This window comes from Trachurus trachurus, assembly GCF_905171665.1.
Source record: "Trachurus trachurus genome assembly, chromosome: 3".
NCBI lineage: Eukaryota > Metazoa > Chordata > Actinopteri > Carangiformes > Carangidae > Trachurus > Trachurus trachurus.
This window is the reverse complement of record NC_139893.1, coordinates 27813595-27833798: the sequence shown is the minus strand read 5'-3', so window position 1 is coordinate 27833798 and position 20204 is coordinate 27813595. Positions and strand designations below refer to the sequence as shown.

Below are 20204 nucleotides of genomic sequence, written 5' to 3'. Positions count from 1 at the left end.
CAGGGTGTGGTATATCTGTGAGTCTGTTTACAGCTGATGTCTGTTATTTCAGACGACAACATCATCCACGGTGATGTAACACAGTGTGTTCTTACAAATACACTTCTGTCCCAGGAAATTACAAGTTTATTTGATCAAGTAGATGTGGAAGAGTGAGAGTGAGAGAATGAGCAAGTGTGTGTGTGAGAGTGTGTGTGTCGGTCAGGTCAATAGACAGTGAGTGGAGTTGATTACCCGTCTCCACTCTTATCTCTGTCCCCTAATGCAGGAAGCGCTCACTGATTATTCATCAGGACTTTCCCCTCTGTGATTAGCTCACTGCTAAAAAGCCCTTCAGTCTGAACGTGGCCACGGCTGCCGGACCGCAGCTGCTGTTCCAGCTCTTAATTGCATTATCATACTGTATTAAACTGAGTGTCGTCCACCCCCCTTTGGCGACTGACAAAACTGAACTCCATAAGGTGCAAACCAGGAATCCAGGAAGTGATGTACTCCTTGAACGGGGTGGCCTGTTTACTTTATACTGCATGGAGCTTTAACAGAAACATCTACCTTTATACTGTATGGAACTCTAAATGAATAGATTGACTGAAACAGGGAGAAACAACTGGTGAAAACATCTGTAAATCACACAGATTATCATGTCATCAAATTCATAAACATTACTGGCTCCTGTGAGTCTGTCCAGGGTCCTGTGGTTGGACTGAAGTCATTTTGAAGTGTCACCACCACCTCTGACCTCTTTTCCTCTTCGGCCACTAACAGGCAAGCTTGGTTTATTTGTATAGCATAGCAGCTTTCAACAAGTTGATGTGAAATACTTTACATGAAGACATTAAGACATGGTATTTAAAAGAGATCAATAGCTAGAGGAGGACGGATGAAACTGAGTAAGATGTGATCAAACAGTTAATAATCAAACTGAAAAGTTTGAAGCCCTTATTTAACAGGACAGAGGTTTGTTGAGTTTATTCAGATGTTCAAGTTAAAAAAGCTAAACACTGCTCCTGCGTGATTAGTTTAGACTCTGTGAGCAGAGCAGCTGAGGGGTCGGCTCGCGGGTCGATGTTTTCACACATTCAGTGAAAAAGCTTCACATCTAGAACATGCAGACTTTCCATGGCTCCCAGAGGATGAAGCCAAATGATCTCCAACTTTTTGCTAAACTCGCCTCCTAAAATGTTTTAACGTCCTCACAGATCCCAGAGACAAAAACATTCGCTGTTATGAATCTGAGGTGGAATGAATAAATCCCAGATCTGTTTGGGGTCGGTAAATAAGTCACAGGACCTCTCTGCTCTTTTAGAGGAATATTTAGGAGCGGTTGTGAGTGTTCACCCTCAGTGGTCGACTGGTCGCTGCGTTATCTTTTAATTTACAGCTGTTACACCAGAGTTATACTCTGTGCCCCCACCCCGACGCTGCCCACGCAGCCTCGGCCATCCCCCCCGGTGCTGTTCTCAGCTCCACGGCCGCCGTAGTCCTCCCAACACATCCCCCTCATATTGACGGCCAAGGCTTTTTGTTTTTACAACCACAATTAGAGCCCAGAAGTGTAAGCGTTTTGTGCAGCTCCTGCAGAATCAACAAAAGCTGCCTATTAAACTCCTCTTTAGTGGCACTGTCCCTCATTTTTATATCCTCGCCGGGTTTATGAGCATCAGAGGCTGAAAGGCCAATAAACCTGCACATCCCACAACTCACCCTGGACCTTATTTACTTATTCCTCTCCTCTTTTCTTTCCTGCTCTCTTGTGCTGTTTCCTCTCCTCTATTGTCTAAATCTTCCTTTACTGTCTCCTCTTCTCTTTCCATTATCTCTCCCCGTCTAAATTTTCTGTCTTTCCCTTCTCCATCTTTCTTTCTCTCCCTCCAGTTATCTCTGTCTTCACCCCCCACCTCCTCTCTTTCTTGCTCACTCATCCCCCCCACCTCTGTTTGGTCTCTCCATCCCTCGCCTCCTCTTCTCCCTCTTTGTCCCTTCTCAGCACCTTTCATTGCTCTTAACGACGTACAGCGCATACATCAGCCTCGCTGATTAACTCATAAATCATGTGGATGTACTTGGAAAGTTTGGCAGAGTGTTGGAGGCTCCTGCACAGTCTGAACAGATGATTGTAGTGTTCTTAGTAACCAAGTGTTCTTCTGTACTGACTACCAGAGAAGAGTCGCCACCACATTGTTTTTTTCTTTTCTTCTTTCTCCACAAAAGCTCAAACAATTTGTCTTAAAAGGTTGAAACACTGGCCTGATCTGTGTTTTCAACATGCACGTCTCTGGTAAATTTACATAATAATCTTGGAGTGGGGAACATCAGACTGGTACGGAAACCTTCAGCGGACATTCATTCATACATTTTATTTCCTCCATTTCCCTGCGATAGTGGGACCATTTCCTCAAGATCCTCAGAAAATTACATTTTAATTTTTGCAAGGTAACGACATAATTAATTAAGGACGTGCCTGAGACTTCCATTACACAATGAGTGGCGATATGCTGATTTCTCAGTCGTCATCCAGTATCCATGGAGACACCCAGGGCCCCACGCTGGTCAGCTATGTAGTTAATGACAACATCAGAGTCACAAGATTGCGTCTCAGACAAAGCTGAAGCCTCCCTAACCTCTTCTTATGACACACACTAATGTGTGTTTCAGTGTGTGTAAGGACTTCATTGAAGAGATATTTGATGCACTATTCAATATTTTCCTCCTCTTCTCACATTGCGGCACTGAATAATGCTTCCTTCAGTGTACAGCCTGCGTAGAAGTATGTTATGGGAGAACTGGAGATAAAAAAAAAAAAAACTTGTCATCTCCAGTTCTCCAATAACGTATGTCATTATCTCAAGAGAACAAAATTATTGTTATGGTCTGTCCCCTCAGGGCATCCGTAGACACGTTGCAGCTGATCATTGCTGAAAATATTGTGGATATAAAACTAGAAAATATGATGGGTAGGAACACTGGTGGCTGCTGAATGAAACTGGTAAGAAGCTTGGGTGACATATTGTGATAAAGTAAATATCTTGGTTAACGACAGTGGTGGCTACAACAGTATGTGTGTCGCCATAGGGACGCTGCTTAAGGAGATGCCAGACCAATGTGGTTGTTGTGGTTGGGGATGTGTTGGGCTGATGGGTCAGCAGCTGTTCAGTCAGTTCAGTCAGAGCCTGGAGGAGAGGCTTAGCTGCTCCTGGATCAGCATCATTCGTGATGGAGCAGCAGGCAGGCTTTCTGTCTATTTCACATTGATTTTTCCATAAAATTCTGCTGTGGGAGTTCAGGAGTTGCTGTTTCAGAGTTTTTCTCCACCAACGTCACACGGTCAATTTTGGAATCACCAGAGGATGATGATGATGATGATGATGCTGAAAGCAGGAAGATTTTAGGCCTTCCTCTTTTACGTCTTGCAGGGGCTGCTGGGAGGTGACTTTCAGATGCTGCAGAGGCGTCAGATGTTTCTGTTGTTTGCTCTTTCAACATGAAGCTGATTCAGCTGCCGAGGAGTGAAAAAGGCTTTGGCGGCAGAAACGTCCTGACAGAGATGTATGGAGCAGGAGCTCGTTCTCAGTGTTAACACAGGGCTGTGGATCATTATTAAGAAAATCCATGCTCACATTTATCCCGCATCCGGTGACTGATGTGTCAGAAATGTATTTGTTTTCTCAGAATGAGGTGAAGCTCTGAAGTCAGCAACTCTGATATTGTCTCTCTGTCCTTTTTTTTTTTGTCTTTGTCTCCCTGCGGATGTTTTATTTAAACTCTGTTGGAAAAAAAAGAAGGAGACAACACAGAGTCAGCCTTCAAAGTCACATGTACTTCACAATGTCCTCGAAACTATTATTAAGACCACACACACACACACACACACACACACACACACACACACACACACACACACACACACACACACACACACACACACACACACAAAGGACAGGTCAGTCAAACCTCCAGAATCTGAATTGTCAGGTCAGGATGTGCTTTTATTTTTTGGATAACACCACTAACAGGACTGAGGCTTCACTCCACAGGTCCACGCACAGTTTCTTAATAAGTTCCTGCAAAGTTTCCTGAATGGAGCTAATATTATATTAATTAAAAATGAAATTTTGCTGACATAGTGTTCAGTTTCCAGTTAATTAATTCCTGTTGATCGCACAGAAACCGAGAGTCTGTTAGAGTCAGAGCAGGTCGCCTTAACATGAGAGGTTCGGGTGATATCTGAAAAGTAATAATAACCCACAGTCCAGACCAAAAGGCCAATTTATGTACTGTATGTGGATAGGCACATTCATAGTGGTTTTGATCAAATAAGATTTGAACATGAAATGATCAATTCAGTTTTTTTTCTTTCACTGAATGTTTCATATGTGAAAATTGGGATGTTTGTATCACAGTTAAATGTGAAACCTGTCGTTCATATGTTCTTTGAATTTATAAGACGTAACCATGATGGAAACTGTGACCCATGAGCATTAAAGTTCTGTTTCTCTCGGGCTGCTTTTTCCTGCTACTCTTCTTCTTCTTCTTCTTGTTCATCTATCTTTTTCTTTACGACTGTCTCTGGTTTTGTTTCCTTTGGGCTCCTGTTTAATTAAAGTGGGATTAATGAATCACATTTTGTGACAAAGACAGACTAATCAGGCTCGGCACAACAAGGGAGACCAGCATTGACGGGGGGTGGGGGGTTACAGCTTGTTCAGGCTTTTCTCCTTTTCAGGTTTTCCATGTTTCCATGATAAATATATGACCCTCACTGTTTCCTTCTTGTAGTTCAGCCTCATTAGACTCAAACAACTCGGGATCATCTGATCTCAGCTGCACAGAGACTAACTACAGCCAGTGGTGTCTCTAAATCCTCATTTGCAAGTTAAAAAGAGCTGTGTTTGAGACTTTTTTTGTTTCATGTTATTGCTCCAAAAGACAAGTTCTGGGCTTCAGTGGCATCTTTGCCACAGTTCAGTCTGGGGTCACCAGAACAGCTGTATTTGAAATGGAAACTGTTGAAAAGATCTTGATGGTTCCTCTCTCTCCTCCTCCTCCTCAGATGAAAGGATGCTGCAGGGACCTGACGAGGGACTGAGCCCGACCTGAACCCCCCTTTCCCCCCTCCCTTCTCTCCCAACCCTCCCCCCGACCCTCAGAGCCCCGCAGCGCCGCCGTCCCACCATGAACCTGCTGTGCCGCGGACGCCTGAAGCTGCTGGTGGCGTCTCTCACGGCCGTTGTCCTGCTCACCTGGCTCTACCTGCTGGCAGGAAACCTGGAGAGTGAGTAGAGAGAAGCTGCGTGTTCAGATGATACCGTGCAGTCAGAGTTTTCCTTGTATCCCTTTCATAGGAGACTGGGTTTGAGTCAGGAGCATGGTTTCTAATAAAAGACTGGAGCTGTGGTTTGGGTCAAATAGAGTCGCAGGAATCCAACCGACGAGAACAGAAAACCTCAATTATCAGTCGTTTTTCTGCAGCTCAGCTCAATTTCCCTTCGATCAGACTATTAAGTTAAATTTTTAAACACATGGAGCTGATTTTCTGTTTGGTTTGATTTTTCACTCTGACATCCCGGAGAGCCAGCGAGGCTGCATCAGCAAGCCGCAGCCTCCGCTTTTGTTTGGATCCTAACATCCAAGGTTGGTTCAGAGAATTGCTTTGCCACAACGCTGTGATGCTGTTTTCAGGAAGAGTTCAACACACACACATGCATGCAGGCACATGCACCATCCCAAGCTTATATTGAACTCAACAAGCATCCAACACATCAGATCCTGTAACCTGAAGCTGAAACTGACACAAAATACAATGATGTTACATTTTAATCATGTTGCTATCAGAAGATTCAGTGACCTTCTGACCTTTTCAAGTGCCACAAAATGAGCCAGATGTTTATTTGTAATGGATTGTGGACGCTCCTCTCACAGCCTGAAACATCATTTTACAGGCTGGACATTTGTTTTCTGAAAACACAGATAGGAGATTTGTTCAGCAGCATATTATGATCCATAGGTTTTGCTTTAAGGTGAAAACGTGTGGCCCCAAGTAACTGTGACAGGAGCAGGAGATGAAGCACAGTGATGCATTATAGAGGGACAGGTGAAGGTTGTGGTGGATGGACAGGTCAATCAAACTCAGTTATTAGATGCAGGAACTCGGGGGTCAGGTGTGTTTTCCAAAGTCAGACCTTCTCTTTTCTTTTTACCAAGGTTGGAATGGAATGGTACATGTTCATAGGTGATACTTGTAGTGGTCTGTGATTTTGTGATTTTTAAGGATAAAATTGTTGTCATTGTACATTCAGTATGTCAAGGTTAGATAAACATGATATTTTTGTAACCCTAAACAAGTAGTTTTAGTGCCTAAACTTAATGAAGCCATGACCTAACTATGGTGATGATTGGTACACTAGTAGAGTCACGTGTTTATCGTGGTAACCATTACAATCGATCTGTATTTAAGGAAGTATTCTTAAAACTCTTTTGCATTTTGCGTCACTTTTGGGTTTTTTTTATGTTTCTGTTTTGGCTTCCTGCAGCATGTTTGCATTGTTGTATTTGTATTTGTGTTTGCAATGGTGTTGTGGTCAGTGTTGGCCATCACACATGTGACTAAAAGCAAGTTTCAGACTCAGGATCAAAATTACAGAATCAGTAAACTGATGAGTTTTGTTTCCATTAAACAGTTTAAGGAGATTCTATAAAGAGATCTATCACGAATACATTAATGGATACGAAAGCTAACGAAGATGCAATGACTCACACAGATTTCAGATGACTCCTGCTGTCTCTGCTCAAGGCTTTAACGCACACATTGAGAAAGCACATAAAACCAGGTGGAGTGGAACGTACCTGACGTCTGCTCGGCTGCAAAGTATAACTGTCCTCATCTGTCAGTTGCCTGTGATGTGACTGTGTGATAAATAACCTGCTAACATGACCCAGAGCTGCATCAGCTGGCAGCTCATAAAACATGTGAGCAGATATGTGAGGGAGAACGTGATCCTCAAATATCCGAGCAGATATTTTACGACTCCAGTCCACGCCTGAGGTGTGGTTTCTCCAGACCACATCCAGTGGAGTCCAGGGTGGCAACTGTTTCCTCGAGGCATCTTTATACTTTATTGTTGAGCAGAACATCCCATAATCACACCTGATTTGTTGTGGTTTGATACAGTATGACTCAAAGCCCCACACAGTGAGGGATTCTGCACATTTCCTGCTCTGGACGTCTAATATTTGAGGTGAGCAGTGATTCAAGAGCCGGGGAAAAAAAGATTCCACTTTGTTGAGGATCACTCTCTCGCTCATGCACTCGAATGTGGATGACAGATGAGTTGTCACAGTGCGGCGTATCCGTTTTAGCTCAGAGTGTTAAGAGTGATGGAGCAGCTTTTTGGAGAGCGTCAGTGCTTTGAGCAGCAGCAGCTCATTGCTTCAGAAATAACCTGCGTTCTCTGTTGCTAGCAGCTGACTACAGATCAGATTCTGGTTCTGTAGCCTCTGGTTGAGTCTAATCTTCCTCCTCCTCCTCCTCCTCCTCCTCCTCCTCCTCTCCCTCCTTTCCCCCGCTCTCCGTCTCATCCTTCATCTCAAATTCAAATTTGCTTTTGTTGCATTACATGATTAAAAGCAGCCCTGCCAAGGAAGGATTTACATGGTTTATAATGTGAGCATGACAATCCAGACTATAAAATAATGCTAAATTACTACATTATCTACACTATGCAACACTATAGACACTTAACACAGTGAATCATGAAAACAGGACGATACTTAAAGCTCAACGTTTCTTCTTTTCTGTACTTTATCTGAAGTGTTGATTAATGAGAAGATATAAAAACTATTTCAGTGTACTTTTACATCTCCTCTCTCAGGCCTCTCTCTGGAGCTCTAGTAACAACAGGTCAGTGTCAGCCAATCAGAAGAGAAGAGGCTCTGAGCCTCTCTTCTGATTGGATGACTGTTTTCTCAGTGATTCAAGAAAAATGTAGCAGATTTGAGGTAAAACACTCAGGTAACCAAATCCTGCAAGTGTTGGATTGTGGGTCTAGGTGGGTGGGGTTTGATGACTGCTTTGTTGTGTCATCACAAAGTCACAGAAGTTTGGTATTAAAGGAGACATATTATGGAAATATCACTTTTGAAGGCTCTTATTTACATATATTTGGTTGTTTGTCTTGCCTTCCAGCCCCCAAAATGGGAGAATTGACAAAATAATCAGTAATATGCAGACTCCCTAGGTTGAAATCAGTTGTCTTCCAGTGTTGTAACTAGGATTCGGATTTGCATAATACCACCCCTATCTGTGACCGGTATAAGGGGTGGGGCAAGCAGTGATTCATTTAAAGGTACAGGCTTGGAAACCAGCCGTTCTGAACAGGGCTGTTTTGAGAGTATGAAAAGAGCTGTGATGTTTGATTCCTGGGTTATTTTGACCAAAGCATGTCACATACATGTCTTTAAGACACCTGGGAACTATTTTAATTTGTGGAAAAGGGGCGCATAATATGTCTCCTTTGACTGGATGGATGGATGGATGGATGGATGGATGGATGGATGGATGGATGGATGGATGGATGGATAGATGGATAGATAGATAGATAGATAGATAGATAGATAGATAGATAGATAGATAGATCTCCTCCTCCTGTTCTTTCACTTTGCCACAGAAGATTGTGTGAACATTCCCAGCATGCCTCACTTCAGCTGTGGGCCAGCTGCTTCTTCACAAGGTTAGAGAGAGAGAGATAGTGAAGGGGCAGAGAGAGAGAGAGAGAGAGAGAAAGGATGGGGAGGGAAAAAAAGAGACATGTCAGTGTTTTTTCACGGGAATAAAAATTATAAAAATATGGAATATCATCTGATATCCTCTCTCACTCTCCCTCCCTCTGTGTGTGTATGTGTGTGCGTGAGTGTGTGCCGCATTAAGCTTCCGGCAAGTTAAAAAACGAATTAGGAAACAGCTTTTTGTCTTGTCCTCACTCTGCTTTTAACATTTTCATCATGACGCTGCTGAACAGAGTCTGTTGTTAAAAACAGCAAACAATCAAACAAATAACCGCTTCTTCTTGTTTTGTTTTTTTTTGTTTTTTTTCCTCTTTGCTAGTTGCGACTGAATAAACTGTGGCAGGAAATGAAGTCAGGAGGTTACACACAACAGCCGCGAGCATCACAACAACTGAACAACAGTGTTGTTTAGTTTGTGGGTTTGTAATGAAATGATGTTAAAACAGAAATGTCGTTTACTATATTTAACCCTGTTGCTCGGACAGCAGAGTCACACTCAACTTGACAACAGCATGCGCATTTTCATATTTTTGAGCAGTGCACTGAATCCGGACTCAGAGTCCAGGATCTCCAGAATTTGATCCTGAATGACCTCAGAGTTGCTGCTGCGGCCTGAGATCGGGTCTGTCATCTTGTTTTAAATTTTAATTATTCTGTGCAGCCTCAAACGCTGCACCCTGAAGCACTCTGGGATTTGTTCACACCCCAGTCTGACAGAAAAGAGCGTGGGAGGGAGGGATGGAAGTGGAGGGAGAGGAGTAGTGCAATTTTCACATGTGAGACATTGGAGAATATGTCGCTCACGACTTCTCAGCATGTTCATACCATGAAGCGGAAAAAACATGAGCGAAGTGTCTGTAAAGACACCTCCATGTCTCAATCCTGGAGTTTGTTTTACACTTGGTGTCATCTAGTCAGACGGAGAGTTTGAGCCTTTGATGTAGGCTACCTTTTGTGCAGCTTTTGTAGAGATGCACTGTTTACATTTCAACAGTGAATATTGTACTTTTGACTCCACGGCATTGATCTGACAGCTACAGTTACTTTTCACAGTGAGTTCCTGCGGGTTTATATATTGTTGTTACAGTCACTTTGGATGTATTTGCTGTTTGAAGTGTCAGTGCTAAATGGGTAACTGTGAATGGGAACCTCCTCCTCCTTTTTCCACTGTAAAAATTCTCTATTTTTGATATGTTCTCTAACATATAAAAACTGAAACTCTTCTCCTCTGTTTTCCTGGTTGACGAACCTGTATCAGGCCTTGAGCAGAGAAAGAGCAGAGAGCATCAAGGTGGTTAGAGGAGGAAACATCAGAGAGACTCAGGAGAGGAGTCTGTTGAGACTAGCAGATGGGTCAGAGCAGTTAGCACAGCCTCTTTTATAAAGGGTAGCACAGTTAGCATCTTCACAGAGCTGTTGGCATCTTTTCATAACTGTCTGCACAGTTAGCAAGTTTTCACAACCGGTCAGTGTAGTTAGTATCTTGTAGGATGATTAGCACAGTTACCATCATCTCAGTCAGTCTCTTTTAGAAAGGCCAAAGAAAGGCATAATTAACATCTCTTCTCTTTTCATCACATGTCCTACAGTCTGATTGAACTAACTCCCCATGTCCCCCCCCCCATTCTCCTCAGATGGCCGCTCCCTCCTCCTGGCTCCTTGTCTGGCCGACACCCCAGCGGCCCAGGTCCTGGAGCGAGCCGTCCTGGAGTCACGGGTGCGAGAGGTGGAGGAGGAGAACCGACAGATCCGGCTGCAGCTCAGCCATTCGCAGCAGGGCACTGCTGCCCAGCAACCGGAGGGTAACTATGGCAACCAGCAGTGGGGAGCCTCGGCGGACACGGGTCCAGAGGACGGGGACAACACAGCAGAGGAGAAGAACAACAACCACACAGAGTGTCCCCGATCGCCCACCGTCCAGAAGTGTGAGGTAGGTGGTCGTAGCCGTCTTTTGAAGCTCCAAGAAAGAAGTTAAAAAAACATGTCTATATATTGTCCACTGATGATTGCACAATGATAGATGAACTTTGACAGGTGTCTGGTCCCACACTGAGCTACAGGAACGCCACAATAACAGCATGTGTGAAATTTAATCAGAGAACTGACAAAAAGAAACACTTATGTAACTAATTACTCACAAATTTTATGATGATGATATCTATTTTGTCATCACCAAAACCAGACATATTCACTTCTCTGGCCACTTTCTCGTTAGGGAAATCCTCCCCCTCAGCCATCACAGTTTCACACTCCTGCAGCCCACTGTTGATGGTGGTGGTTCATTACAATCACATTGAGTATTTTCTTATATCAGACTGACTTAGTTCTGCACCTCTGATACACCAAGAGTTTGTTTTGTGTTTAAGTTCTGAGGAGGCTTCATCTGTAAATACAGCCTCACCTCTGTGTATCTCTGCGGCTCATGCAAACTGATGGAGGAAGCAGCGGCAGCGGCGTCAGCAGCAGCGAGTTCCTCAAGTCTCTTTGATGTCGTTTCAGCCTTTAACTCCAACTTTTTCAAAGACTTCTGCTACTGAAAAGCAAGTGACATGAAATCATACATATTTGAGAAGCTAAATATGAAATTTCACATCAGAGCGAGCAGTGAATGTCCGGGATTATGCGCGGTTGTCGGGGGATTGGCTCGTATCTCCAAAATGGAGCCGTTTAAAGCGAAGTGACAGAAGCAGTGAAGTTTCCTCAGAGTTGAACTTTTTGAAGACAAAGCTGCTGACTCTCTTGTCTTCTGTCTCTGCAGCTCATCCATGTAGCCTGTGTTTGTGCCGGTCACAACGCCAGCAGAGACGTGGTCACGCTGGTCAAGTCTGTCCTCTTCCACAGGTGAGTTACAACAGAAACATTTCTCACACCTTCTTTTTTTCTCTCTTCTTCTTCTTGTTCTTCTGCTTCTTCTTCTTCTGATCAATGGAGTCCCTTTAACTTCATCAGGAATGTCCACTTGGACTCAAAGGTCAAGGCCACAATGATTCATAATAGGGATGGGCATTTCAAGCAAGAGCACTATTCGACCATTCTTCGAATAGTCCTCCTGACTTGCCATGTATATTATAGTTAAAAAAGTACAGACCTTTTAGACTGATGTATTTTTAGTGCTCGACTCGGTGACTTTACATGCTGAGCAGATATCTGGGTTTTGTTGTTCTTTTTGTGGATTTCTATTGACCTCAGCCAGCTCCACTCACATGTATCTGGGCTGCTCAAAAAGGCTTTTTAAGACCTAAATATCCATTGTGTTGTGTTTGCCGATGTCTGACCTTACTCTGTCTGATGTGCTGCCGGCTTCAAAATGAATTGGATGCACATTTTTTGGTGTCTTTTAAACATTTATGTCTGAAGTTATGTTTCCAATTAAATTGCAAATGGACGTCTGAGTGTCTGCTCTTGAAGATGTCACAGTGAATCTGTATTTGTAGCGTTGTGGTGGTCTGTGTGCGTTGAGGTAAACACGATGCTGGTTACAGCCTCCAGCCTGTTTACATGAAGATCTCACAATAAAGATCAAAGTCGTGCGTGTGTAGAAAAACTGACACAAAGTATTTTATGATTCGTAAGTAAAGAAAGAAAACTTTCGCACTGATCGTCTGTCTGACTTCATTTGAAGATTTGAAGAGGATCCTTTCTATTATTCTGTTTTTTTATTACCAACAAAGACTTAGTGAAGTTTATTTATACAGCGCCTCTCACAGAGGAAGAAAAATCAATCACAAAGTGCTTAAAAAGTACTAAAGTTCAATATGAAGAAATAGGACAACATAAAGCAATGAAATAAAATGGGGGACGTATTCAGACCAAGAGCTTTTCTGAATGAAGATGTTGTCAGCTGATTCATAAAAGTGTCACAGCCGACTGACAAGGACAGGGTGAGAGCAAACAAACAAACAAATGTACACAACAAAACTAACTGTGTGTGTATCGTATAAGTCCTGTAATGTGTTTCACTGTATTTCTTTTTTTTTTTTTTTTACTTGACTTTGTATTATTTTATCATTTTGCTGAAGGACCCCCTCGAAAATGAGATGATTCATCTCAAGGGGGTATCCTGAATAAACAAATTCAAATTCAAAACTAACAGTGTGTTTTTTTATGTCTCACCATTGGTGGCTAATACTACATGATAGATTATGCATGATTGAGTATGAATAATTTAATGCCACAAAAACAGGACTAAGCGAGTGGTACACAGTGTAATGTTCAGCTTTTATTCACTGTTTAATTTAATTTAATTCAGTTTATTTGATAGGGACAATGCAGGTTAACATAGTAACACCTCCACTCGTTGCAAACAAGTCAATGTGACTGATGTTCTGCTGTTGGTGAAACGAGCAGCCATCTTGGATTGCCAGCCGAGGGTCACTGAAGTTCAAGTTTTTGAGTTTGAAATCTGACTTCAAGAAGGTTTCTGACGACGTGGCCGCATGCACTTCTGATCTAATGAGACACACCATGTAACCTGTTAAGAGGATGAAAGATGGCCCGAAGCTCTGGTCCAGCGTTAATCACCGCCAAATGCTTCCATTCAGCGGCAGAAAAAAAACTTGAAATAGACGCTTCTAGATGGTGGACAGAGCCGGTCCTCATTAAGAAGGTTAAACCCGTTCACTAACAACCCTCTTGACCTCCATGTCTCTTCTTCTCTCCATCTCTCAGGAGGAACCCGCTTCACTTTCATTTCATCACAGACACAGTAGCCAATCGTATCCTGAGCTCTCTGTTCCAGTCCTGGATGGTTCCATCTGTTCAAGTCAGCTTCTACGATGCAGATGAACTCAAGGTAAGAGCACGCACACACACACACACACACACACACACACACACACACACACACACACACACACACACACACACACACACACACACACACACACACACACACACACACACACACACACACACACACACACACACACACACACATGTCAGCCCTCATCCAGACACCTCCACATGTTCCCGCTTTCTGTTAGGACAAGGTGAGCCAAAGTCAGTCCCTACGTTTACCATATCAAAGAGGAATCTGAGGCGTCCGGAGCGACAGCGAGTTGTGAGGATACTGAGACGGGTTGAGTTAAATGTATTTATAAATCTCCTAACAGAAGAGATTCACCTCAGAGCGCCATCAAAGAGCGTGAGACATCAATACGGAGACGACACGTCGCTAATTCAGAAACGGGAGGTCACAGCTCGAGATTGTGTGAGATCGTGTCACATTAACAGATCAGAGGGTTGTTAAAGCTGCAGCACTGTTGACTGGTTCTTACAGCAGGATGAAGTCGAGGGGTCAAGCTTCAGTTTAGCCTCGTTTTTACACTGACAACCAAACTTATATCCTACAACTTCACATTAAAGCAAGCTGTATCAAAGAGGTACATCTCAACATTATACATCAGTGTCCGGTGTGTGTAATAGACAAGAAACACATTTCACATCTACACCACAGGCAGGGACGAGACAGTTGAGCTCTGTAGTTTGGATCAACTCTTGTGTAACAGACGTTCAACTCGACTATTAACCCCAGTCACCCACAGAACATAATGTAACCTAATGGTATCTGAAGTGGTAGAAGGACAACTCACATGTTTTACATCCATTCAATTGGCATCATCACAGTGTGGAAAAAAGTATTAGCATTAAAATATAGTCTGACTACCATAATAAAGGTTGTCTGGACCATGTGCATGTGCTTGGACTGTGGAGAATAAAGCCAGAGAACCTGGAGAGAATCTCGTGCTTTTGGGTTTTACCAAAAATTCTTCTTATTAATTCTAATTCATTCAAATATTCAGCTGAACCCACAGAGACTTGGAGTGAGGAGTTGAGTATATTCCAACTGTGCTAAGGCTACTCTTAAAAACGCACACACTCAACTCAAAACCCTCCAGGTAACCACTAAGTCCTTAAACCATGGACTACAAGATGAAAGCAAAACTGTAATTGCATTACAGTTTGGAGATATGAGGTTATTAGCTGACTGTATGCAGTATATTTAGTTCTCGAATGGTTTCTGGGGAAACCTTGTGTCTGTGTTGGATCTGGACCAGGCAGGACTGACAGTCACAAAGACAGTTTTGAGGTTTTCAACTGACAACGACAATCAGTGGTGTAGGTGGGCGAGCTGCAGAACCATGTATCTCCCAAAGTCAAGTGACACTTCAGCACAAAAACACCAAATCATTTCTCTTAACACGAAGCTGATGAATGTGCTCTCACACCGACAGGGAATGTAAGGAGCAGCATGAATAAGTTAGTGTGTGTGTCTGTGTGTTTCTGTATGTCTGCGTGTGTGTGTGTGTGTGTGTGTGAGACTCCAACCTGCATCTCCATCCTTCACATCATCACATTCTCCTCCCTCTCAGTCTTTGTGCTGAACAATGAGTCCTTTGTGCTGTCAGATGCTGCGACCTGCACCCTCTCTCTCTCTCTCTCTCTCTCTCTCTCTCTCTCTCTCTCTCTCTCTCTCTCTCTCTCTCCCCCCTTCCAGTTTCCATTAACTCACATTAAACCGGAGGAAAACAGCCGAGACTTTAAGCCGATTATATTTGCAGATGATGCACTTATGCAGATCCAATTACTCCGAATCAAGAGAATTAATTAAAAGACATTATTTGCAGTTTAAAAAACGTATTGAGTCTTTGCCAAAATCTGCTGAATGTGTCTTTGTGTTATCCCACGTACACAACACTGCACATGTACAATGAACAATGAACAATGGTGGATCCACCGATCGCTGCGGTGACAGTTCACCTGTTTAAAACCTGACTCCCTGTTTGTGGTTGCAGTCCGAGGTGTCGTGGATTCCCAACAAGCACTACTCAGGTATTTATGGCTTGATGAAGCTGACGCTAACCAAAGCCCTGCCCTCCGACCTGACAAAGGTCATCGTCCTGGACACGGACATCACCTTCGCAACTGACATCGCCGAGCTCTGGGGCATCTTCAGGAAGTTCACAGGTGAGACACTGAGATGTGAAGAGGCTGCATGGAGGAGACCCACACGGAAAGAACCTATAGGTTTTTATAGGTTTGAATATATGTGACATACATAAAATTGGCCGTTTTCATATATACACATATAGGCTATATAAATACAGTATATGGTGCATATATGCGTATATATGCACCATACCCAGCATATATGCACAGATAAACTGCATATAGTTTTCATATGAAAACCTATAGGTTCTCTCCGTGTGGGGAACTTGAAACTGTGACAGCTAGGCTTTTAAAGAGAAGGGAACCATTCTCACAGTTGTAGAACGTGCTGATCTGTCAAACAGGTCACACCACAACATGACAGGGCATTTTTACAATGAAAACAACTATAAAAGTAAACAACATCTGGACTGATTATGATCTGATACCCCGTTGTTTACTGTGCAGATAAGCAAGTGATTGGCCTGGTGGAGAACCAGAGTGACTGGTACCTGGGGAACCTGTGGAAGAACCACAAACCGTGGCCTGCACTGGGACGAGGCTTCAATACAGGTAAGTGATCCAAAAATAATAACGATTAAAAAAAAGTCATGAGTGCTTTATTGTAAAGGATTCTGTACCTGAAATTCACCTCCTGTGCTTTTCTTACAGGCGTCATCCTCCTCTACCTGGAGCGACTGCGGCGAATCGGCTGGGAGCAGATGTGGCGGCTGACGGCAGAGAGGGAGCTAATGAGCATGCTCAGTACATCTCTTGCTGATCAGGTCAGGCGCGCACACACACACACACATACACACACACATATGCACACTTGGAGAACAATAAAACATCAGTCACTGATCTGATCTCTCAGGGGAAGTTTATTCTGCTGATGTTTAGTTTGGCGCACAAGGTTTTAAAGTCAGAGCAGAGAATGAGATTTTCATGTTTATTAATATTGAGGAAAATTTGATTTTGCTCTTTTGTAATTCAGTATAAACATCATAAACCACCCAGAGCAGCCCAAAACACAGAGGTTCACTTAAAGATCAGAAACTCTTCTGGGGCCGAATCTTTCAATATAACCTCAAAACAGGAGACTGATATGAAGCCTTTCCCTGAAACATGTATCCCAGAAACAGATCAATTCAACATAAAATACAGAATATAATAAATCATTCACACACAAAAAAGAAGTGAAAACGTGAGAATTACACAGCCTGGATGTTTGACTGTAATATCTGTGGGCTTTCACATTACAGAAGGTGCTGACTCTCACACGTTTATAAATGTCCATGATCATTTGTTCATACAAGCTGACACATGACAATTTAAAAATGGCAAATGTAAGAAAGTACAAACAGTGAACTGTTGTGCCCTGACTGTTGTTCACACATTTAACAATATCAGCTCAATATTAACATGGAAAAAGACAGAAAATATCATTTTAACTTTATTTATGTCAGAGGGTTTTGACAGCACATCCTCCATCTTCAGATACTCAATTAAAAACAGAGAAACACCTATTAGAGTGATCAGTCAGCTTATTGGACTTTATAAGTCAAACTAAATCTTAGTTAAATGCTTTGTTCAAAGCATTAAATAGCATTAAATAGACCTGAATTTAAATTCTGACACCAAAACTTCGACTGTATTTGCTCTGAGGAATTTAAATGGTCTTTTTAGTGGCAATCAGATAAAGTGAGGTCCTGGTTCTGGTTCTCCAGACAGTGGCTCAGATGAACTGTTGTTCTTTTCCACACAGCTAAAGGTCACATCCAGATTACTGTTGTATCTTCTTATCTCTGTTGGTGTGTTCACAGTCACACTCCCAGTGGCTTCAGTGTGTTTGTTGAGCTCCAACCGGCGACCTTGATTGTTGATTAGAAGGCACAATGCAGGCTGCACACAGGGAGCCGGCCTTTGTAAACACTTGTGCAGATGTGAAATCAAAGCTAAGGTTGCCAGCAAGCAGGCAAAGAGACGGATAATACGTTTTTTTCTGTAACACCTTCGAGACCCAAGAGACCAGAGACCAGAGACCTCGACGTGTACACAGATCCAAATCAGCTGATGTTGTTGACGTGTATATGTGTGTGTATTTGCGTGCAGGACATCTTCAACGCCTTCATCAAGCAGAACCCAGTCCTGGTGCACCAGCTGCCCTGTTTCTGGAACGTCCAGCTGTCAGATCACACTCGCTCCGAGCAGTGCTACACCGAGGTGTCGGACCTCAAGGTACACACACACATACAAACAATGAAACCACACACACCTGTCACTGTCAGCACTGACAGGAGAAGTTGAGTTATTAAAAAAACACGGAGAGCATGTTTCAGGTTCAAGAGCTGCGTTTAAAACCTGGTGTTGACAGTGAAGTGAATTTCTGTATTAAATCTAAAAGAACTGAGAAAGAAGTGTTGGAGAGATAAATTATTCACATGCACCTGCTAGATGTTGATGCATTAATAATGGTAATTCTCAAATATAGAAATGAAAAATAAATGAACTGAGATTTTCACCATTTTCTCTCCAATTTTATGTCTCTTTGGATAAATATAAAGATAAAACGAAGCCCCACAGGTCAGAGAAATTCTGGGTAAATCTTCCAAAACTTAAACAGGGCAGATTTTCTGAGCTTAAAAAACCCCCCAAAAAACAATGTTTCAAACTGAATTAGTTTTGGGTGAAATGTTGTGATGGGGAAAATTCAAACCCTCCTCAAGTTTAATGGCTTGAGCTGAGTGGGAGAAGCTTTAAAGTGTGTTGATGTGAAGTGAGTGTGGGGAAGGTGCTGACTCCTGTCCGCTGTGGCTGTGTCAGGTGATCCACTGGAACTCTCCGAAGAAGCTGCGCGTGAAGAACAAGCACGTGGAGTTCTTCAGGAACCTCTACCTGACCTTCCTGGAGTACGACGGGAACCTGCTGAGACGAGAGCTGTTCGGCTGCCCGAGTCAGGCCAGTCCGGAGAACGTCCAGGTGACACACACACACACACACACACACACACCTACATAACTCCAATTGTAGTGTGCTCTGCTGTGCGTTAACATGCACATGGATCCAAAAATCAATTATTATTTGGCACAATGTCAGATGTTTCCTTGCCATACAGCAGGAGTGAAGTTTCAGTCTCAGCCCAGCGTCATCAAATCCTGATTACTATTCCACTAATTTAATTGGTTTAAAGCAAACAAATTAAAAACTTCATTTTAAACAAAATAGAGAAAACTGGTCCAGATTGGAGATGCAGACATTCGTGCGTCATCCCTCCGACGTTTGACCTCTTGTTGTGGCTCTGTCTTTTCAGCTGCAGACAGCGCTGGAGGAGTTGGATGAGGACGATCAGTGCTATGACTTCCGTCGAGAGCGGCTCACAGTTCACCGCGTGCACCTCTACTTCCTGCAGTACGAGTACACGCCCACTGAGGACGACACCGACATCACACTGGTGGCCCAGCTCTCCATGGACAGGTACGAGAGCAGACAGAGCCAGCGGTCACAGTTAAATGATCAGAGCACAAGTTATTATATTTACTCAGCACAGTTTCTTTTGTTATTTGCTGAGATTTTTGTCACAAAAAGGGTTATAGAAAAAAAAAAAAAACAACAACGTCTGAATCACATTTGTGAGATAATTAAAGTTATGGTTGGTAATTATGTTCAGAAAGACTTTTTGTTGGTCCTTCTATCCCGAGAGTAGTCAATACATTATGTATTCAAAAAAAGGAACGGAAATAATCAGGCCTCTGTGGCAGCTACAGGACTGACAAAACTCTGACCAATCAATGCTTTTCGCTCCAAAAAGGAAAAACCAATCAGATGCCTTCATGTCTAGTTCTGCCTACGCCCAATCAAGCTGCCGTCTCTCTCCCTCTCTCCCTCCTCTCGTGTGCGTGATCAGAGTCTTCACCTACGTCCGTGGAAAAGCCACACTCCAGTCTGGTGGGTGGCAAAGTAGCTCTGGTAATGTGCGTTGGGTATCTTCACCTACGTCCACGGAAAGGTGAAGGAGTGGCTTCAGAGAGAAGTCTGAGGAAAGGAGCTGGGACTTTTGACATTTTTCAAAATGTGGCCTGCTAGAACCGTTTTTCCAGAATCTCCAACCCTGCCTTTAAGTGACCTTTTACGAAAAGTTCAGAAATTGCACTAACGTCATCTCTACTATGCGGATATCTGGAAACTTTCAATGGCTTCTTTAAAATTTTGATGATCATTTTCTCACATTTTTTTATATTATATACGTAATATTATATCCATCCATCCATCAGCTATAGAGCTTATCAGTGCAGAGTTGCTGGGGCTGGAACCTTTTCCAGCATGCATTGGGAAAGGGCAGTGTACACCTGGACAGGTCTATCACTGGGCTGACATTTAAAGACAGACAATTCTTATAATATTATAAACATATCATCATTATATCATATTCTAAACGAGAAATACAAAGATAAGGGAAATAATTAGATATAAATCTAACAGGGAGTTTGTGAGTTGTG

General features: G+C 42.9%; 1 protein-coding gene across 1 annotated transcript in view; it reads left to right on the top strand.

The window, feature by feature from the left end:
* Window positions 1–20204, top strand: part of large2 (LARGE xylosyl- and glucuronyltransferase 2) — a 90324-nt gene that overhangs the window by 64595 nt on the left and 5525 nt on the right. The window contains exons 3-12 of the mRNA XM_084001761.1: window positions 5051–5272; window positions 10416–10711; window positions 11540–11622; window positions 13450–13573; window positions 15576–15747; window positions 16177–16281; window positions 16381–16493; window positions 17821–17946; window positions 18532–18687; window positions 19019–19182. Coding sequence (XP_083857887.1) covers window positions 5173–5272; window positions 10416–10711; window positions 11540–11622; window positions 13450–13573; window positions 15576–15747; window positions 16177–16281; window positions 16381–16493; window positions 17821–17946; window positions 18532–18687; window positions 19019–19182 — 1439 coding nt within the window. The 5' untranslated portion in view covers window positions 5051–5172. The remainder of the gene's footprint in view (window positions 1–5050; window positions 5273–10415; window positions 10712–11539; window positions 11623–13449; window positions 13574–15575; window positions 15748–16176; window positions 16282–16380; window positions 16494–17820; window positions 17947–18531; window positions 18688–19018; window positions 19183–20204) is intronic.